Raw genomic sequence first — 20,859 nt, 5'->3', positions numbered from 1 at the left:
GTAGTACAAGCATCCCTTGTGGCATACCCGTGGAACCGCGGGTCTGACGGCGACAATATCGTATTCGCGCGGGGAACGGACGGATGACTTCAGTAATCCCTTGGCCCCCGCCACGAGTGGAGATACCCGTCAGATCCGAGATTCTAGACTGACAGATTCCTTGATTCGGGAGACTCTCCACACCGCTGAGATCATCCTTACTTGACGTGGATCACCATCGACAGGAAGCCCATCCAATGTTGAGAAACAGGCGGCCTGAATGCAACGGTATCCTGTGCAATGCCTTTGATGCGGAGTACATGCAGAGGCTATGATGCGCATGTCTCACCTGCCACCCGTGTTGATTGGCGGGGAAACGGATACCTGAGCGGTGGCCTGACCATCCAGGGCGTTGAATGGGCCAGGACGCTGCAATGTCTTGGATGTTTCTTTTGGATGTCTTTCGACGGTAAGTCATGGGTACTGCGGTGTCTGAGAAGGAGACATATATGAAGCCCGGTCATCCCCTCCTCTCATCGGGGGTGAAACAGGTACTTTAATTGTTCCTTGCGAAGCTCTAGACAGATATTAACCATGAAGGCCTCTCTGATCGCATTCAGCGCCGTCCTCGGCCTGGCCTCTGCCCAGAACGCCATCGTCAATAACGACTGTAGCACCACTGTGTACGTGCAGTCGTTCCCCTACGATGGCAGCACCCCCGGCCCTCTCACCACCGTTCCCTCGGGGGGAACCTTTTCCGAGAAGTTCAGAACCTCTGGATCGGTATGTTTCTCCCATTGTCCGGCCGGGGTAACAAGAGAGACTGACAAAACCAAATGGACAGACCATCAAGATCGCCAAGACCAAAACGCTGACTACGCCTCTATTCTTTGGCTATTCATTCTCTTCCAACCCGGACTATGCGTACTGTGAGTATATCATGTCAGTCTGTTCTCTAGAAATTCTTCCATTAACGGCGTTCAAGATGAGTTTAGCACTGAATGGGGTAACCCCTTTGCGGCAAACCACAACACCCTGAGCCCCGGAGAAGGCTGCGAGGAATTCGACTGCGCGGCCAACGATGCCAGCTGCTACAGTACCCCGTCCCAGAAGAAGGTCTACGGCTGTCCCCAGCCGGTCACCTTGACGGCGTCCTTGTGTGTATAACCATTTCATGTACACCGTACAATGATGTAATGTCACGGCTATCAGTCTTAATTTGCTCTCATATCAATATGACATCATAGTATTTAGTCTTATAGATGAGAATAACAGAACGTAATGGTAGTTGCATATCCCGACTGAAGCTTCCGAATGGCCCCTAGCTAGACTCACTTGCAAAACTAAGCACCTCAACAGAACCACCCAGGGCCCGGGTCGCGTAGTTGAAGATTCCATAGCGGTATCCCATAAAGAAAAGATAGTCGGTGGTAAGGGTATAGGCGCCTCCCAGCTCGGTAAACGAGCTTCCATCCAAGCTGTAGGAGAAGTGCGCCTCGTGAGACCCCACAGCGGCGGCACCCAGACTCACCTTCAACCACACCTTTGTCTGGGTAATCGGAACCGTTGCTACAGTCGTGCCTGTGCTTGTCGTTCCTCCGTAGGTTCCCATAGTAAGTCCGTGGGTGACAACCACACGATACTCAGTCCCATTACGGACTATTCCGATCCAAGCACTCGCGTCCTTGAGAGCCGCTAGACCGGCATGGTCTCCATCCGCCATTTTGCTGAAGTCGATTTCCACTATTCCATACGGATTTGCACCATGAAGACGGTGCGTAAGCGTGTTTCTCGCTGCATAAAGATCATCTGTCACTGTTGCGGTGTGCAGAGTCAATCCGGGATTGTTGACGGTGAATTTGGTCGTGTCCGGGTTGTGGTTCCATTGCCAGGCAGGGCCAAGCGTCTCCCCGGCGAATTTATCCACCCCAGTCCAAGCGGGTGTTGGATGCTCCGGCAAAGGGTAAGGGTACGATTCTCCCCATGTGCCGTTGACAGTCGTTAGGATCGGAAACATGTCTTCGTCCCAGGTAATGGGAGCGAGGACCGGAACACGGCCAAGGGGATAGTTCCATGCAAACGACATGAAGTACCAATCTCCCGCTTCTGTTTCGACCAGACTCCCTTGAACAGGCGTGCCGGTGCCAGGCACTGGCGACGCAACCCCGCTGTTGAGGATCCTTCTAGTATATGGACCAAATGGGCTGGCGGCTTTCCACACTTCGGTGATTCCGTCGCTTGGACAATCGTCCAGAATATAATAGGACCCATTGATCTTATACATGCGGTTGCCCTCAATGCTGTGGCATTCAGACGGAAACGAAAATACCTGCTGAGTCCGCACCACGCTAAGACCGTCGGCAGAGAGCTGGGCCACGCTAACATTGTTGCTTCCATACGCCACATACATCGTATCGTCGTCGTCGATCAACAAGCCGCAATCATAAAAGCAGGGTTGGAAACTGGATGACTGTTTCCATGGCCCCGTGGCGGATGGAGAGGTATAGACATAGGTGGTCCAGAAGTTGGCACACCCAATCCAGTACCACTGATCATTGCTTTCACGGTATCGGAGTGTCGACGCCCATGTCCCCAGATTATATGCAGACTGGCTATCGTAATTGGAGCCAAAATCAAGGGTGGGAACTGAGTGTCCGATCAATTCCCAATTGACAAGATCCCATGATTGCAAGATGGGCGCCCCCGGCGAGTAGTGAAAACTCGATGCCGAGAAGTAGTAAGATCCATCTGGACCCCGGAAAATGTCGTTGTCGGGGAAATCCTCATAGATTATGGGGTTTGAGAAGCTCTGGCCTTGCACAGCTAACGCAGTGCTCAGCGCCACGGCCACGAACGATGCCAGCATTGTGGATTTTGGCCCGACGGTGGATGAATTTGTGACATACTGGGGTTGCGCTCCGTGTGTCCCTCTTATACCCCTCAAAATGGTTAAAATCCACTTTATCCACGGTGTATATCCGCGACGCCCTAGCAAAACCGGCTAAACGGAGAGGAGAGCTAGTATAAGGCAGAATATATTATTGATGGAGAAACGAGGCATTCTTAGACTAATCCAAGTGAAACACGGAATGCTTGACAAGACGAGAGACATGACCAGTGGAAAAGACGGAGCAAAACCTTATTATGCATAAACATCATGCAAGAGATGCCAAGAACCGAACACGAGTGCCAAGAACGGAACAAAGGTCTGCATGTCCTTAAAGTAACCAGGTCGGTCATTCAGGGGCTTTTACTTTGAGGGGAGTCACTGAGAAGAAGCCAACGACGACACCTTACAGCCGTGGGATCGAAAAGGGCTACAAAAGGCACTCGATTGCATATTGTACTCTTTTGAAATTGAGATACACTACCATGCCTCAGAAAAGGAAGTCCAGAGCTGAAGCAGGACAGGTTGGGAGAATCGGCCGGTCAAAGCGAATGGCTGTCGATGATAGCTGTTCCAGTACTCGCACCCCAAACAGTCCCAGTCTGGATCCTCTGGCGCGTATGAATAGAGATGTCGTGAATCTCATCTTACATTATCTCTCGCCTCGAGATCTTACATGGTGTGAGTGCGTGTGCAAAGGCTGGAGAGAGATCATACACTGGTGGGTAGCAGCATTTGGATTCCGGGTCCATTTTCCGCATATATTACGGGACATCTCGCAAGTGCCTACCAGCGCAATCTGGGAGGCGTTCAAAGTCCAAGGTGGGTATTTGTTTGGTCTATTACACATACATTCCGATGCGTCCTCTGATGCGTCCATACCATCTTAAAGTCAACGCGTACTAATTTCTTTTTCGCCTCTCCTCACTCATAGTCCGTCAAGAACATTGCATTCAGTCAGGGAAACCATTGTCAATACAAGAATTCAACTTCCACAGTCCCTACAACATGACAATGGTGGGGAATTTTGTAGCTGGTCTGACAAAACATGAAGAACCCACCCTATGCTGGCATAAACTTGCTACCCCCGGAGGCGCAGTTGTGGATACCAAAACAGTTCCGTTAAAGAAGATCTGGAGGGTCCCTGTCGACCTGATGCTGCTTGAGATGAACCAGGAGGGGATCCTACTACTGCGCCTCAAGGAGAAAGGGAAGGATCGTGCTAGGTATGTGGGGAAATTTGTCTAGTACAACACGGACCAGCTAATACTCTCGATGTTGATCAGAAGTGCTGTCTATTCGCCCACTGATGCCAAAACTGTTTGGCGGCAAGATCATAGGCACAGCAACCCGAGATATGGTGTTCCGGGCGAGCTCACTCCGATCCTAATAGGGAGGAGAGTACTGCATTGCGCGAGACGCGGCTCAAACCGTGAGACTTTTGATCTTGTTGGGATCGACTTCCGAGCCAGCAAACCTACTGTTATTTACGAATCATCCGCCGTTGGGCCGAGGAACTGGGCCCATAATAGGTACTGCAGAAAACTCTTACGTATAAGTGAACAGCATGAGCTTGTGATGCTAAGTGATAATGAGAGGTGGGTTGGAACGGGGACGATTTCGATTCTGAACGGTGAAAACGGCCAACTCCTCTTCCAGTTTGATGGCGGGCCAACCCATTTCTCTGATCGAAACATACTGGTCCATCGGGCTTTTAACCAGTTTTCAATCAAATCAGTGCCAGCACGCGTCCGGCTAGGTGATGCTGTACAGCCCTGGGAAGACCATGCCAAGGCAGTGAGGGACTTTATCATTATTCAGACGTTTTCGTTCACCTTTTCTGGGTCTGATAGCAGTCGCGTCAATATACTCAGGTTAGGCACAGATGTGATTCTCAGCCCATGCAAAGATTACGCGACTGGCATTCAGCCTTTTACGAAAGCCGCTGTCGCGCTACAGTCCGACGGGAACACTCTTCTGAGCCAGCGGATTCTGAGCTACCCACTTGTCGAAACAAAGGACCGCCATCTCATTCAGATGGCAGAAGCAGTGCTGAAATCATCCTCTCTTCCGGATTCAACACCTCCCGATTTGCGTCACTGTTTCATTTTCCAGCAACCCGGGGCCAAGATTAGTCTGAGGCCATCATTAAGGCAACCAGGACTACTAGGCACTCCGCCAGATATTCTCCTGCGCTCTGTCGGCGGTTTTGTTGATAGTGGGCGCCTTTTTTTGGAAGCATCTGAGGCCCAAGTTCTGCTGGAGTTTTAGGTGGATCTCTCGACTATAACTGCGTTGTAATCCACGTGTCTAGGAGCTCAAGACGGAGCAAGCGGACTCGGAACGCGAACAACGGAGTCAGGGGAAGCACAGACTGTCACCAGCTGGATATTGTGGATAAGGCGCATGTGAGCGCCTCTGCTCTTAATGACTACGGCGGAAATCATGAGTCAATGCTGGTCCTGGGTTTCTACGGGCCGTCTATGTATAGGTCGAGGAGAGATCGTTAGAATGTTACATAACGACTTCCTGATTCCAAGCAGTTGTTGTTAATAGGACGTAAAAGTCTGGGATCATGAACACCCGCATACTTGGTGGTGCTAAGATCCCTTGTTTTTGCATATCATTCATAGAGCTTAACCGGTTAATACTTATATATCCCTGGAAGACGAGATTTGAAGATGGCCACAAGATGCTTTTATACCCTGGGCCTGGTGTTGTTATCCCACTTTCTGGAATTTCACTATGAGTTTGCTATGATGCCCCCAATTATCAATGGACCGCAGTACTACTTTGGACTAGATAATAGCAAAATATTAAATAGACCCGGCAGTTTTATCATGCTCGACTGAGCAGCTGCAAATTGGTGCAGGTGACCTAATTTCACGAAAAAGTAAAATTGGATCAGATTCTGCTGTGTAAAGTTATGCGGGCATTTGTATCCTGGAACACGACACGCCATATGCTACAAGCATTATGGGGACGAGGCCGTTGAGTTGGGCTGTTCGGACGCAGTGTGCAGCCCAATAGTATAGACGGCTAAGGGGTAATCCTAGGCAGCCCGTGCACATTGGCATCGAGTCACCGACGTTCATTCCCCCACCAACCGCCCTCAAGTCTCCATCACTTTAGTCTTGATCGGATAGTCGCCGTTTCCACGCGAAGTTCACAGAAAATATTCTACAACTTCTATCTTTATACTCGCGGGTTTTTACGGCGCTCTCTGGCTCTTAGCTGTGCAGCAACTCCTCACTCGCAGCAATCTCTTGAGAGCGGGTGTACCACAAGTGCAAACGAAGAACATGAGGCTCATCAACATGTCGATTAAAGAGTTAGCTGATGGACTGCAACGTGGCGAGTTCACGAGTGTCCCTCTTGTGGAAGTAAGTCAATTTCGACTATCCGGTACAATTGAGCTGAGAAATGTTGCGTGCAGGCGTATGTTGCCGTATACAAGAGGTCAACGGGGTCGTCAGAGCAGTCAGCGAAATCAATCCCGATGCCATTGAGATCGCCCGTGAACGGGATGAAGAGCGACGCGTTGGCCAGGCCAGAGGGATATTACATGGCATTCCATTTCTCTCCAAGGATGTGTTCTTGACAACTGATCGCCTGCAAACAACCGGTATGGAAAGAGATTAAAGTATTTGGACCAGGGGATTTTGGATAAATGCTAATACATATATATAAAAAAACGCAGCGGGGTGCAAGGCGTTACAGGGAGCGAAGCCGAAATTCGAAGCGACCGTCATAAGGAAACTCCGAGAACAGGGAGCAATTCTCCTCGGAAAGAGTGCATTGACACAGTGGTCAAATGGTCGGAGTGCGCAGACTGCGCCGAATGGATGGTCTTCATCCAACGGTCAATGCATAGCAGCTTACGCCGATTACCAAGACCCTTCTGGTTCTTCCTCTGGCAGCGCTGTCTCTGTAAGGCTTGGTCTCTGCGCATTTGGGCTCGGTACGGAGGTGAGTTCTATCACCTGCTTGGTGATCCAGGCCCGGTGCTGATTACCAGGCCCGAATAGACCGAGGGAAGTATCACAAATCCCGCCCAAAAGTCAGCCGTTATAGGCTTTAAACCTACGTCAGGGCTCACTTCGCGACATGGGAGTTATACGATCAGCGAATATCAGGATTCGGTCGGTGTCCATGGTCGAACGGTCGAGGATTGCGCAATTGCCCTAACTGCTATTGCTGGTTTGTTCCCGAATACTTGTACCGTGTTTACCAACTCAGCTGATATTACTTAGGAGTGGATCCCAACGATCGTTTCACCCTTGTTGATCCTCTTGATGGTAAGAACGCAGATCGTCCGAAGGAGGGAACGGATTTTAGCTCTACCATGGGGCTTCGCGATTTGGAAGGAGTTCGAATTGCGGTATAGGCCACTAAAAGGCTACAAAAGGGCAATACTGACTGGGACCAGGTTCCCGAAGTCCTTTTGGAGGCGGATAAAGTAAGACGGAATGCCACACAACAAGCAATTGAGGTGATGCGTGGCCTTGGTGCTACCATAGTCGAAGATGCCAAGTTTCTTGAATGGGAAACTGACGAACAGAGGGGTGCGGGAACATTGCTTTTCGAGTGCAGCTAAGGGAAAGTAAGTGTCTCATATCGATATAGCCTAGCCTGAGCTAATGTGTCTTGTGCGAACTAGATATCGCCAAATTTCTAGGTTCGCTCGATTTAATCTCCAACAACATGCAAAACCTCTCCGATCTCATAAATTACACAATGACGGACCCTGAAGAACACGGTGAAGACACTATGGCGTGGAAGATTGGCTGGCGGCAGAAAAGACGGGACAAAGCTACAGTGCGGACTCACAGGAGTATGCTATATCTTTAGCACGCAGATTAGCCATGGGCGCTCAGACAAAGGAGCTCCTTGACCGATACCAATCGGATATCTTCCTGTGTTCTGCCTCAGGATGGCACCCGGGTATGGTCGGCGGCTATCCTACGGTCTCAATTCCCATCGGCACATTTCCACCAGACACCCCAGTGCAAAAGAGACCCGCTAGCGGTCTCGTTCAGAAAGCCCCTGGAGTTCCGTAAGTCTCAAAGCGTGATATGGAAAGAGTCCACACGACTGATGACAACCAGATTTAGCATTGTGATGGTGGCAAGGAGGTGGGAAGACCAGAAGCTTCTCGATATAGCACATATTTTTGAGCAGGCTATGGACATTCAAGACTCCCTGCACCTAAAAATTGAGCCGACGGTGGAAATCCAGGTCAGCGATAGGACGACTTGATGGAAGTGCGAAAATATGAAGAGGGGTCCTTGGCCGTATAGCTGGATGCTATAAACTGAAATGAACTGCGTTGTTAGCACGAGACGTGGTTTACTTAGGGAGTAATAAACAAGAAAAGAGCTATGTGATTCAACTATGTTAGACATGTCGTTATGGTGGACGTCTTACATTTAGTGAGGCTTAAAGAGCGGGATGACAGGTTGGTGTGAAGAAGGTGCAATGGTAAGACTTGTAGAATAGGAGGGCGACTGAGGTTTGCTTGCTTTCCTACCTGAGATACTAGTGTGCACTATACGGCAGTCTCGGGCTCTACAATATTGGCACATTCGGTCATACATTGGCGCCGTACTCGTATCGTGCATCCCGATGTTTCCATATCAGCGTGAGATCTGCAAAATTTCAAGAAAGACGCGGAGCCAGGCGAGACCAGGGAACGTGACCTTCCCAGCGGATAATTACCCCTCACTCCTTTGTTCCAGCCGCTGGTAAATTCGAGATCGTCAACTCTTTGCGCAACCCAATACCGACTTGAGCAATAATAACCCTTCACGAGAGCCTGGCCATGGACGAGCTCGCCGATATGAAGCTTCCTGTCGTACCTTTACCCATTAAATACAACCGCGGTCACCCACCTTCGGACGTCAACTGTGGCAGAATTGGAGGCATATCTCACGTTCTCGTGATATATAGCTGGAGAACAACAAAGCCATGTCGCAATGCTCGAGGAAAGCGGGCCTAATATACGTAAGTCCGAATACGGCGGTATTAGTGGTGGTCCAGTGTTCACCCTCGCTGGTGAGAGGCATTATTCGGAGAGAAGTAAAAGTCGGCTATCTCTGATCCAAGAGCAGGAACTAAATATACCTCGTAGCAGTGGCGGGCTAGTGCATTACCTAGATTTAGCCAATATGAGAGAGATGATCCAAACCACAGAGGAACCCAGCTACCAGTCAACATTAGGGATGGTTACTAATCAATGTCTCCCAGTAATTCATAGTGGCGTTTGGACGTGGCTAATGGCAGGGGATCCTTTCGTGCCCAACTTCGATGTGGACGATTCGGTGTCATTTCGAATTATCAGCGCTGCTCTCCACATCGACACCCACCTTCTACTTCACGAGATGTCCGCCTCCCTCAAAATAGCAAGTCATTCTCACGATGAACGCATCGCACGCATTATGTGGGCGGCCCACATCCTATTCTATCTCACCAAGACCCAAAGCCATAATAAGCAGCCCCAGGACACCAAAAACAACGCAGGATGCGACGACGGAGATACAGATGAGTCAAGTGACAATGAGACCGACTATGAGACAGAAAGAACAGTGATTCTATCCAGTCCTCGGGCGTCCATTCGTGAGAAATTTCTCGACTGTATTGCGCAGCTGCTGTCGCCGTGTAAGGGGTGGGATGGGGTTACTGCAACAGCGATACGGGAAGGAGAGGATGGGGTTGAGGTGGATGTTGCCAGTAATGATGAATTCCTTTCTCGTGAGGGTCGTTACTGTACAAGGTTGGAGCGGTATCTGGCTGGTTGCAATGAAGGTATGTACGCGACTGGTGTGTTGATGGTGGTTTGAGATTTTACAGAGTGAATGTGACTGCTAGGTACCACGGGAGTGACTGCGACTTCACCGGAAAGATTCGAGCGGAAGGCGATAAACTTCGCGGGCCGTCGGGTCGATCATTGGATTAAAGATCTACGTACGGTTCTTGAGCATCACCCTCTTCCCCAGTCTTCCCCTGGGCGGGAAGTTGCGAGTACTTGGACGATGTTTCGGGATCTTATACTACAACCCCATCCCGATCAGAGTGTCACCAAATATAGAGTCCTCATGGTCCAGCAGGCCTATGAATGTGTCAACACACCAGAGTTACGACAAACATTATCAGACATCTTCGGAGGGCAGACCGCTGCAAAGCTCTGGAACAAGTTGAACTTTCTCGCAAGACCTCTAGCTGACTGCCGATTACTGGCATTAATAGCGACGCGGGAACCACACCTTCGACAGTGCAAGATCGTGCGAATCGCTTCCCAACCGAAGACGACCCTAGATCCCAAATACGTCATAGGAATATTCACAGCGTGGGAACAACTAGGTCTGGGATCGCCGCCTAAGTGCGTGATCCAGAAGCTCGACCACTTTAACGGGAAATTCGAAAAGGCCTGTGCAGAAGCATATTCTCTGCATGCTGAGATGCAGCTAGTGCTACACTATGAAGAGAGACGTGCACCACCACCTACCCTGGATTACTTCGGGTGCAGTAAAAAAACCTGCTTGCTCTGTGAGACCGTTCTGGACGCTCTGCCAAACCAGGTTTCCACACGTGGGAGACACGGTGTTTGTTATCGTGCCTGGGGCGTGCCGGATTCGACGGCAGATACGATCCAGCTCGCAGTTCAGCGCTTAGAGAGCAGTCTCATAGGCCGCATAAAGGGGTTCCTTGACGATTTAGTGCGCCCTAGGCAGAAAGGCCAAGCTGTGAATACTGTGCAATCTGGCCTACTGTCCGACCTTTCGCGCTCGACTCTAGAGGAACTGCAAAAGAGAGAGAAGGATCTACAGTCCTTCAAGTATAAACAGGACGCTCATCGGAACGAGTTGATGATTCGGTGAGGCTGGCTTCTTGTGTCTTCTAGGCCATACTGCACGATTGACTAGCTAACTGCCTATGGTATGGCGAAAAGTGAAGGAATCGCCCCAAGGACAACACCCAGACCCCGCCCGGTGGACAATTTCGAGCCCGAAGACTGTTGCGTCATGTGCCATACTATCCCAGGACGTCTGTGTAAACGCTGTCGAAGCACATACTACTGTTCCCGAGACTGTCAGCGCAGTGACTACGCTTCCCATAAGCATCTGTGCCGACAACTCTCTACTGAACCCTCTCGACCCTCTCCCGAACACAAACGGGCTATCTTCTTCCCAGTCGACGAAGACCAGCCACGCTTGATCTGGGTCCCCTGTCGACGCCAATGCGACGACGACGACCTTAGGCCGTGGACAGAAGTCGATCACCACCCATACCTTGGCCCAGACTCACCGCGAAAAGGGACCATGCGTATCGAACACAACCCTGTTCGAAGCCGTAACCTAGGCTCGGGGTTCGCAGCCTGGGCTCCACACAAGCAAGGCCACTGCATATCCGTTCTCCACCGTGAAGCCTATCTTATAGACGGATCGCCTACGAACCGCAGCATATCTGCCTGCGTACGAGCCTCCTGCACTTCCATCCCGGCACATGAATACCGTGGGTCGATGATCGCCCTCCGGGAAATCCATCACGAAGATTACGTCGATATCACTCTCGCCGACTTACGCCACATGATGGATTACCTCGTCAGCTACCGAAACACCCATATTCGTGAAAGCGTCCCAGACCTGCACCACCATGCCAACACCACTGTGCGCGGGGTAAAGATCTGCTGCTACGGAGAGGTGAACCTCCATGGGTCGGATGCCTTCGTAGGGGTCAATGTCACCCGCTCAAATAGGATAGCCCTTGGCAAGGGATCTATCTCGCCGATATCGGTCTGTCTAGGGATGCCGATAAGGTTCTGGAAGGATTATGATGGCGAGTTTACTCGTGATCCGGCCGGATGGAAGGAGAACATGACGGCGGATAGTAACCCAAACGCTGCGTTTATGATGGTTGAGACGGATCCTTCCAGAGAATCATGGGGCTGGGCTTCTCTGGATTGGAATAGTGACATTGGGAATGTGTGGGCAGTGCGTGAGGATGGGCGAGATCTGAGCGTGGATGATGTCGCGATGATGTGTTGTTTTGCGAGGCGTAAGATGCAGCGTATGTTTGAGGACGTGATGGAATCTGGTTCGAAATTAGAGGATAGACGGCGGGTTGTGGAACTCATTACGTGGGATAATATGGCTGCGTACTGGGAGGAAGTTGGTGGTAATGCGCGGGATAACTGGGATGATATGGTTTGATTATGATGAAACCGTAGTTCCTGGTTCAGGAACGCCCCTACCCCTCAAGAGCATCACTCTAAGCATTCACCCCGGGGAAAGATCGCCATATGCGGCCGCACCGGTAGCGGCAAATCCACCCCTCGCTCTCCTGCTGAAACTGCTCGAGCCGCTGCCTTCAACCGACCGCAATTAGGACCAGGACCCTCCAGTCTTGATCGACAACATCCCGCTGCACCGCATTCACCGCGCGACCCTCCGCCAACGTCTCATCGCTGTCCCCCAGGACCCCGTCTTCTTGCCCGACGGCTCATCCTTCTGTGCGAACCTCGACCCGACCAACACGGCGACCCCAGTGGAGTGCCAGTGGGTCCTCCAAGCGGTCCGTTTGTGGGACTTTGTCCAGGAACAGGCACAGAGGCTGCATGAGCCTGTCACGGCAGGGATCTTGAGTGCCGGGCAGAGGCAGCTCTTCTCACTGGGGCGGGCGGTTCTCCGTGCAATAACCCGCCAGCGTTCCACGTCCTGCCCACCTTACGAGGGGTCTGACAATCAAGATCAGGGGGGATCCTTCTCCTGGACAAAGTCAGCTCCAGTGGGGGCCCGGAAACTGAGAGGATTATGCAAGAGATCATTCGGGCGGAGCTCAGACACTACACGATCATTGCGGTGAATCATCGGCTGGAGATGATTATGGACTTTGACCGGGTGGTGGTGATGGATCGCGGAGAGGTGGTGGAGGTTGGGAATCCGACGGCCCTGAAAGGGCTCGATGGCAGTCGGTTTAGGGAGTTGGTGGCCGCTGCTGGTGCATAGCCACTTTCTCACAACATCTGTTCAATACTATGCTAGGGTTCTAACTATTCCGGAAAGCTAAAGCCGAAAATCCTACGCGAAGCTAGGGATGTCAACCCGCGCCACAACCAGCAGCGGGCTACTGCACCGTACCGCAGCGATGCAGTATAGGTTGCAAAAGCTACAGTCTGCGTAGGCTATAGATGTGAAAATAGAATCCCATTAGCTAGACAGTCCATCAAGAACAACCATCCCTAACCGTCGCGCAATCTCACCGATGGCACCCCCTCGCCAAACCTGGGCATCATCAGGACAAACCTCTAGGTCAGGATCCAGATCCCCGGACGAATCCCAGTCCGCCATATAAAAGTAAACACCGGCCTCAGAGATAAATCTTACGCGATCAAGCACAACTGCAAAGACACGAAAAGGTGTGCAAAGTGTTCTTTGTACTGCTATCAGAGTGTCTTTGGGTTGTTGGGGGGTGACGCGGTGTGCGAGGGGAGGCTGTCCGTCGCCTGCAGAAAATATGTGCAGAGCACCGATGGTGAAGGAAACCCCTGGGGCTCTGCCCTCCGTTTGGTGGGATAGGATCTCGGTTTGGGTCTGGCGGATGGAGGACAAAGAGCCCGGGATAGCGAACTTGAGAGTAAGGGTTGTGCTGACAGGGAGATGGGAGACAATGGCCGCTGTAAAGAACCATGCTGTGCGTTCTAACAAGGAGGGCCCTGCTGTGTCGCGGATATGGCTGAGAAACAGCGCATAGACGAGGTATTGAATATCGGCACTGGTTCCCTCTGGGGCATTGGTGACTGTCACGATGTCCGCATCTCGAGAAATCTGGAATGCCCGACCGAGAGAGAACCCGCTAACGGCAATTTCATGACCTAGCTGATTATGGATCTGCTCTTCTGATGGCGGATTCAAGTCAGGAGGCTCGCCTTCGTCAACCTCCATGGCATATTGCAACCAAGGGCGCTGAGCGTTGAGGAAGACATCGTTCATGATAATCTGGCCGATGTCGATCTGGCATATGACGCGCTCAATGGATAACTCAAATATATACGGCGAGGGATCGCCAAAATCAGACAAGCGCTGCATATTGTCGACAACGCTATACGTGCTGGGAAACGAGCGGTTGAAGTAGAGGAGGTCTGGGCCTTCACCCGCCTCGGCAAGCTCATCCCAGTCCTCAACGTAGCCCAGTCGGTAACTGTACGATCGCAGCAGAACACAAAAGCCAGCAGGTATGTCGTCGCTAGGGCGGAAGAATTGAGGGATCAATGGGGGTAGATTCTGGACGCCCGAGCGGTATTGCTGCTTGCGGTAGGCGATTTCGCGGCGATTATGTTCGATACACGCGAAGGCATCGGATGGGCAGTACGAATAAATCTCAAACAAAGGCTTGGATTCTTCATGCATGAAACTGTGCATTAGGTACTGCCGGAGCTGCTGGTGGTCTTCGTCCAAGGACACTAGGCTGTAGACTTGGATAGGGAGTAGGTCGCTGGGATCCGGAGTAAAGTCAGGCTCGATGAACTGTTCAAGCACCACGGGGTGACCAAGATGGTCAGGGTAGCTGCGTACTTGTTGCCAGCCTTGCTTGGACATGATGGCTTGGGCGTAGGAAGGATGAAGTGAAGTGCGGGTGTTGGCCTCTTGGGTTAATGGTCCAGCACGGGACTCACCCAGGGTCGGTGACAATAATAGCTTTCTTTAATATATACCGCTGAGGGCCTAGTGTATAACTAGAAATAAGTGATTGAGGAAAAAACTCAGAGTACCCGCTAAAAGATCTAGTGCCGACCTACCAATCTATCTGCCTGCCTATCACCCGCGGCAGTGGAGAAGATTATGCACATCGGCGAGAAGACGACCTGCCTCCCTGCTTGTCTGCCTCAGGACTATGCAAAATTAACGCCTTAGGCAACAGGTTCCCTAGGCGTACCATAACAAAAACTACCCTAGAAAACCAGCCTTTATAAAAGCTCTCGAATTTATAGGCCGAATCTCTTCAAATTTAACTAGATAGAAATAGAAAGAATTAGAAATAACTAGCAGTTTCACCAATTAAAAAGCGCCGCGTACCCTTAACTATGGGGGGGAGTCGGCGCTGCTATACCTCGGCAAGGCATACTCGAATGCCTATCAAAGTCCATATGGAGAACTGACAACCAGGGGACAAACTAATCATATCAGAGTTTTCAATGCCACTAATAGATAGCATTCAATCAACTAGAGGAACAATATTTTGCAGTCCTCAACTATATTTACGGAACTCGACTCAAGCTCATCTAAGCCTGATGCACCAGCCCCGACTTGGGCCAGCTCCAGAGTTTGCGAGTGGCCGCAAACAGCGCATTCATCATGCCTTGGGCCTCCTCCCCGTCCATATTCATGCCGCAGTCGGCCTCCGGCTTTTCGACATCCGCAACATCCTCATCCTCCTCCTCCCCAGTGACGAGGTGCTCTGCCTCCGTCGAGGTGTGCGAGGTCGTGGGCAACTCGACCTTGACGGTGGCCGCGTGACTTGGAACGCCTTTGTCGTTCAGGACAAAGAGCATGTAGTACCCAGGGAGCGCAATGCCGGCATCATCCGGGATGTCTGCATGGAAGATAGCACGGCCATTTTCGGGCTCATTTGACCGGGTGAATGACAGCGGAATGCGGCGCTGGTCGGTGTTGACCGTATGCGAGACTGTTCCCAGGCGGATCAACGAGGCGTTTCTGATATCTTCATCCGCGTGGAAGGCCAGCTTGGCCCCGACCTGCACGTGGAAGTTGCCGACAATCTCCGGTGTGCTTGGGCGCTCGGCCGGGGTGCCATCCTCGCGGAGCAAGTACGGTGGCGTGAAGATCTGCGCATCGTAATGGTTGGCTGTGCAGTTGCCGCAGAGCCCGCTGCCACCGTTGAGCACAGTGGCGTCTGGTAACAGGATGGACAGACTGTGGTAGACACGGATAATGTTGTTCTGCTTCAGGGGCAGGAAAATGTCCCACTCGGGGTGATAGATCTCGGGCGTCAACTGGACGTCACGCTCGTCCTCGTTGAAGGGCACGCCGAAGATCTCACCACCGGTAATGAACACCGTGCCGTCCGGGAGCACGACCGACGTGTGGTAAACGCGTTGGTTGTACATGCCGCCGGCGCCTGTGATGCCCGAGGTGCCGTTCAGGCCGGCCACATCAACTCGCACCTTCCCGAAGGGCTCCTTGATGGTAATGAGATGGGCATTGCGGTGGCCAAACGAGCCGTCGTAGAGAGCCTGGCCGCCAAAGGTCAAGATCTTGCCGCGCACGGCGTCGAACATGACGGCATTCCCCGAGGTCGAGTCCTGGTCGTTGCGGCGGAGCCTGGCCCTCTTTGCGATGCCGTCACCGTGAGTGTCGAACCAGAACATCATCTTGCTCGGGCCGGCATGGAAGACGGTGCCATTCTTCCAGCCAAACAGCCAGGCGTGGTTGTCGTTGCGCAATGGGACGTCACCCGTGTGAATGACATCAGCCTTGATGTTGGACAGGATGCGCCAGCGCTTGGTCGCCGGGTCATAGACCTCGCCGTCCTTGGGCATGTTGGAGCCGCCGCTCCACGAGCCGCCGATAGTGAAGATTTTGCCGTCGGACAGCGTGGTCGACGCGTGGTACCCGCGGTGCAGGTTCATGTCGCCGCCGGGGATCCAGTCCGAGCCGTCGTAGATGCTAGTCTTCTGCGAGTCGGCACCGCCGGACACGACGATGTTGCCATCAATGTCCATCGAGATACCCGGGCAGAACATGTCGTGGTAGGTGTTGGTGACGTTGGTCTGCACAATATCCCGCAGGTACGGGTCCCATGTGGCCGTGAAGGTCTTGCCCCCGGGCGACGCAAAGAAGCGGTCATCGGTCCAGGCCGACCAGAGAATTATATTGTGGTGTCCGTTACTACCAAAGCCATGGGCGCCCGCCGCGGGCGTGATGGGCAGGTCCAGGGTCGGGCCCCAGACGCCCTTGGAGGGCTCGTGGGGGAGTACCGCGTTGGTGGTGTAGACGTTGACGTCGACGATCTTGGTGACGGCATCGGAATACTTGTGGCTAGTATTCTTGGGCGGTGGTGCCTCGCTTAAGGCCACAAGCTTGACATATCTGGCTTTGATAGCTTCGAATGCGGACAGCTTGGGGCTCTTGTTCCAACCCCAGGTGCCGTACGCAACCTTCGTCCAAGCGGACTTATCCTCGCTGACATAGACCTCGTGCTTGGCGATCTGGCCGCGGTCCTTCTCGCCCATGAGAGGACGGATGGAGATACCGTTCACGTTGCGCACTGTGTGCAGGTCCAGGGTGAGGTCGTCCTGCTTATGAACAGGGTGGGACTCGCTGACCCAGTGGGTTTCTGCGAGACCGTCGTTGGCATACTCGCACCTGCTGCCCGCGGCTATAGTAGAGCAGAGCGTCGTGAACTGGTTGCGGGGGAGCAGCTTGCCGCCATGAGGCCGGGCCTGCCAGAGGTAGGCCTCGGGGTCGATAGGCCCTTTGGTCTCGGGCTCGATGTGACTCGAATCCGTGGAAAATGGGATGTGAGACTTATGAGACTCCGCTTTGACATCCACAGAGCAGGCGGTCAGCCCCAGGAGGAGGCACGAGGCCCAATGGAGCTTCATTCTCAACAGAACTATGAAATAAAGATGGCTGTCTGGAGGGAGACAGCGCGGATGGGCCATAGAAATACCAGGCGGGCGTCTCAGCCTGGCCACCCCCAGCACCTCCCGCAGGACGTTCGCACAGGCCAGGGCATGATGCAGAAGATTTGGAATTCGTTAGCAGATATTGTGACGTAGGTAGTTCAGCTGAAGTGGTCCATTAGTCCCATTCTTGGGAGCTTGGGATGCCCTCCGGTAGCCATCCAAGATTGCGATCTGCGTAGCGTCCCCACGCAGGACCCACCGGGCCTCCTAGCATCAACAAGAACAAAGCGATTAGTATCATCCTGTCGATCATGGTTCACACTGCCGAGCTGCGGTTCCAGCGGGAGATCCGACCCGGCCGCGGGAGGGGCGTTCCTTGACGTTGACGTTTCCAGAGATATCATCCATCGAAGCGAACTGGCATGCATGAGGATGGAGACTGCGAAACTGGCACACTACAGACACTACGCAGGACAGACATGCGCTCCAACCGGGCGTCGATGGTCGCAATGTGAGGCATCTCGTCATCTACCGGCCGTGCACTCCTCTCCACCCCAGTTCTCAAGCTGAAAAGCGCTTCATGACTCCTCATCACGCTCCGTTCTGGTACTTACTCGGGGCCCGTAGCTCCTATCATCTGACGATGATCCGCCAGTGGACCCTTTCTTCCGCTCCAGGAGGGAGTGGAGCGCGAACGCTCGATCGAGATTCCTGCATGGTGATGACTCCACCGTGCTGAGATTCGCGGGAAACCATGGGCCTCTCTGCGGAGTCTGCGGAGCCACACCTCCTCTGGCGAACCACTGCAAAGCCAATAGTGCGTGCACTGGGGGCCCTCGCACCGCGATCTGCCACACCTGGCTTGAGAAATTATATCGCCTCCTGCGTCGCGTCCACTCGGGCATGCATACGGAGTACTCCGTTCCTCATGTGAGTTTCAGCTATTAGCAATGTATGGTGCTAATTGGCCTGCGCTGTGCTGGTCCATCACAGCAACGAGAGGAGACGGCCATAAGAAGTCCTCTGTCCGGCCAGGCCAGGGTCTCTGCCCGACAGATCCAACAATCTGACTCAATCTTGAACGGCATTCACCTCCAGCATGCCCTCTGAAGTCAACCCCGCCAACATCCAGGGCAGTATCTGGTCAGTTTAGCACATATGCCCTCGAGCTCTCATACAATTACATCCCATGCTCACTGGTGATCGACAGGCCCCGTCTCCCACGGTACTATGAAAGCTTCCTGTTTTTTAAGATCAAAGACCTCGAAGATGATGGCTACTACACCGCGTTCAAAGAACACTTGAAGAAGCTGGTGGATGACGGCAAGATCACCACTGGCAGCCAGTGCAAGGAGTATTTCGAGAGACATGACGGCGTTAATGAGGCCCGGGAAAGGGTGGACACTCGTCCCGAGGATCGCGAAACGTTCAATGCGATCAACATTACCTTCTCCGGCAAGGGTACGAGCAAGCTCCTTGGGGGGTATGACCACCTGAAGCTCCGGGACCTGCTGCATGAGCGCGGTATGTACCAGGATATGGTCAACGAAGGGCCCGACGAGACCGAATCCCTGGCCCCCGAATACCGGCCGCCCCCGGGCTGGCCGGCTAAAAACGACGACTGGCGGTGCGACGGGATGTTCATCATCGGCGCCCAGCGTGAAGAGGACCTGGAGGCCACGGTCAAGGACCTCAAGAGCTACTTCCACATCGCCGACGATCATACCGTTGACGCCAAGGAGGCCAGCGCGAAGATCACGCTGATCAAGAAGGGACACGTTCGCAATGCCGATGGCAAAGCGCAGCGGAGGTTGATTCCCGATGAGAAGGACCCCTCAAAGAAACGCCTGGAGAACCTCCGGGGCAAGGAACAGTGAGTCTTTCCCTGGGAAATCTTGCAGACCACCTTCTCTCTGACCTTTCGGCTTGCTTCTGCTCAGTTTTGGATTCGAAGACCACATTTCGCAGCCTGCCATCGAGGGCCTGGACCCAGCGCCCAAGGATGGCGAGCCCCAGGCTATTGCCCCCGGGTAAGTTGAAGTCTTTTCCATCCATCAAAGATAGGGTACTGACGCGTTGCCAGTGTGATATTCCTCAACCGCCGTGGGGACAACACCAGGTCGCCGGCTTGGGCCACAGATGGCAGTTTTTTAGTCTTCCGCGAGATCGAGGAGAGAGTGCACGAGTTCAACGAGTACAGTTTGCTCTGGTCCCCTGCGTGAGCGTTAGGCTGATACGGTCCCTACAGATTCGTGAAGGCGGAGTCCAAGAAGATGACCACCTTTAACGACGGCACCGGCGAGAAACTGGCCGCTCATATGATTGGACGATGGAAGAACGGTAAGAATGGTGCTATCCCCCATCTAGGAGGGCAAGTTTAACGGTGCCTGTGCAGGGTCCCCTGTGGCACTGGACACCGAGAACTCGGTGGCTCAACATCCCTTTGCCAACAACTTCGAGTTCAAGAACCAATATTCCCACCCAAGTGAGATTAAGTGTCCGATTGCCGCGCACATTCGGAAGATGCGTCCTCGCGCCGACCTCTATATCTCGAAAGATGGCGGGGAGGTCTCTGCGCAGGAAAACTACTGGAACAACACAAATGTGATCCTGCGTCGCAGCGTCACGTTTGGTCCAGAAGTCCAGTCGGGCGAAGAGAAGCTGGACCCCTCAAAGCGCCCCAAGCGAGGCATTTACTTCCTGTGCTACCAGGGCGACCTCCGGAATGGCTTCAACTTCCTAACCAGTCGTAAGTTCACCTAGCCCCACCCCCCTGGCCTGCTCGTCCGGCCCTAACAACATCAGGCTGGGCCAGCAACGAGGTCTTTTCGGGAAAGAAGGGGTGGGAGATGCGCCCTGGCCAGGACCCCATCGTCAGCCAACGCAACCGCCCCGAACATCCGGAGCCCACGTTCGGCATCTACGACGGCGACAAGCCCAGTGTGCTGAAATTGGGCTATCTGCCGTGGATCGACCAGCGCGGGGGAGAGTATTTCTTCACGCCGTCAATGGAGGCATTGCGGGGAGTGTTGGTGGAAGAGCCGGAGTAGGCCATACGGCCATACCAAGTCTTTAGGAGTACATATTCAATCAACTAAATCTCAGCATCAGAATTAGAACTAGTTACCCCCGCAGGGATCGGATATTCAAGCACTTGTCGTTTGCGTCCTTGAAGTTGAAGAGGATGTAGCCGATCGTTCCTCGATTGACTCCGAGTTGGAAGCCCCTATTATTCCTGAGAAGGTTACGCTGCTGCCGCTGCCGTCGCTGCTGTCTGGTGCCATTCTCGAGTAGGTCAGGGTTTTGTATTGGGGGGTGATAGTTGCGCTGTCGTACACGATGGACCAGA

At 53.0% G+C, this 20,859-nt stretch overlaps 8 protein-coding genes across 8 annotated transcripts; 5 read left to right on the top strand and 3 right to left on the bottom strand.

The window, feature by feature from the left end:
• Positions 1-573: 573 nt before the first annotated feature.
• ATEG_06266 (uncharacterized protein) lies at positions 574-1,748 on the top strand (the record flags this gene model as incomplete). Its single annotated transcript, XM_001215444.1, has 5 exons — positions 574-762; positions 824-925; positions 970-1,136; positions 1,339-1,592; positions 1,627-1,748. The coding sequence occupies 5 exons, from the start codon at positions 574-576 to the stop codon at positions 1,746-1,748; spliced, it is 834 nt and encodes a 277-aa protein (XP_001215444.1).
• A 540-nt stretch (positions 1,749-2,288) lies between these two features.
• ATEG_06265 (uncharacterized protein) lies at positions 2,289-2,845 on the bottom strand (the record flags this gene model as incomplete). Its single annotated transcript, XM_001215443.1, has 2 exons — positions 2,289-2,327; positions 2,363-2,845. The coding sequence occupies 2 exons, from the start codon at positions 2,843-2,845 to the stop codon at positions 2,289-2,291; spliced, it is 522 nt and encodes a 173-aa protein (XP_001215443.1).
• Positions 2,846-3,874: 1,029 nt separating this feature from the next.
• On the top strand, positions 3,875-5,137 carry ATEG_06264 (uncharacterized protein; the record flags this gene model as incomplete). Its single annotated transcript, XM_001215442.1, has 2 exons — positions 3,875-4,092; positions 4,153-5,137. The coding sequence occupies 2 exons, from the start codon at positions 3,875-3,877 to the stop codon at positions 5,135-5,137; spliced, it is 1,203 nt and encodes a 400-aa protein (XP_001215442.1).
• Positions 5,138-7,731: 2,594 nt separating this feature from the next.
• ATEG_06263 (uncharacterized protein) lies at positions 7,732-8,125 on the top strand (the record flags this gene model as incomplete). Its single annotated transcript, XM_001215441.1, has 2 exons — positions 7,732-7,922; positions 7,975-8,125. 2 exons carry the CDS (start codon positions 7,732-7,734, stop codon positions 8,123-8,125), a joined length of 342 nt encoding a protein of 113 aa, XP_001215441.1.
• Positions 8,126-8,841: 716 nt separating this feature from the next.
• Positions 8,842-12,075, top strand: ATEG_06262 (uncharacterized protein; the record flags this gene model as incomplete). The annotated part of the gene is made up of 4 exons (XM_001215440.1): positions 8,842-8,920; positions 9,149-9,670; positions 9,734-10,739; positions 10,815-12,075. The coding sequence occupies 4 exons, from the start codon at positions 8,842-8,844 to the stop codon at positions 12,073-12,075; spliced, it is 2,868 nt and encodes a 955-aa protein (XP_001215440.1).
• Positions 12,076-13,071: 996 nt separating this feature from the next.
• Positions 13,072-14,460, bottom strand: ATEG_06261 (uncharacterized protein; the record flags this gene model as incomplete). Its single annotated transcript, XM_001215439.1, has 1 exon — positions 13,072-14,460. The coding sequence occupies one exon, from the start codon at positions 14,458-14,460 to the stop codon at positions 13,072-13,074; it is 1,389 nt and encodes a 462-aa protein (XP_001215439.1).
• A 683-nt stretch (positions 14,461-15,143) lies between these two features.
• Positions 15,144-17,486, bottom strand: ATEG_06260 (putative galactose oxidase; the record flags this gene model as incomplete). The annotated part of the gene is made up of 1 exon (XM_001215438.1): positions 15,144-17,486. One exon carries the CDS (start codon positions 17,484-17,486, stop codon positions 15,144-15,146), a length of 2,343 nt encoding a protein of 780 aa, XP_001215438.1.
• A 1,123-nt stretch (positions 17,487-18,609) lies between these two features.
• Positions 18,610-20,560, top strand: ATEG_06259 (Dyp-type peroxidase; the record flags this gene model as incomplete). The annotated part of the gene is made up of 5 exons (XM_001215437.1): positions 18,610-18,653; positions 18,721-19,383; positions 19,594-19,709; positions 19,906-20,259; positions 20,316-20,560. The coding sequence occupies 5 exons, from the start codon at positions 18,610-18,612 to the stop codon at positions 20,558-20,560; spliced, it is 1,422 nt and encodes a 473-aa protein (XP_001215437.1).
• Between the last annotated feature and the right edge of the window lie 299 nt (positions 20,561-20,859).

This window comes from Aspergillus terreus, genomic scaffold (genome assembly GCF_000149615.1).
Source record: "Aspergillus terreus NIH2624 scaffold_9 genomic scaffold, whole genome shotgun sequence".
In the NCBI taxonomy this organism is placed as follows: Eukaryota; Fungi; Ascomycota; class Eurotiomycetes; order Eurotiales; family Aspergillaceae; genus Aspergillus; species Aspergillus terreus.
The sequence above is the reverse complement of the archived record's forward strand: the minus strand, read 5'-3'. Positions and strand labels throughout refer to the sequence as shown.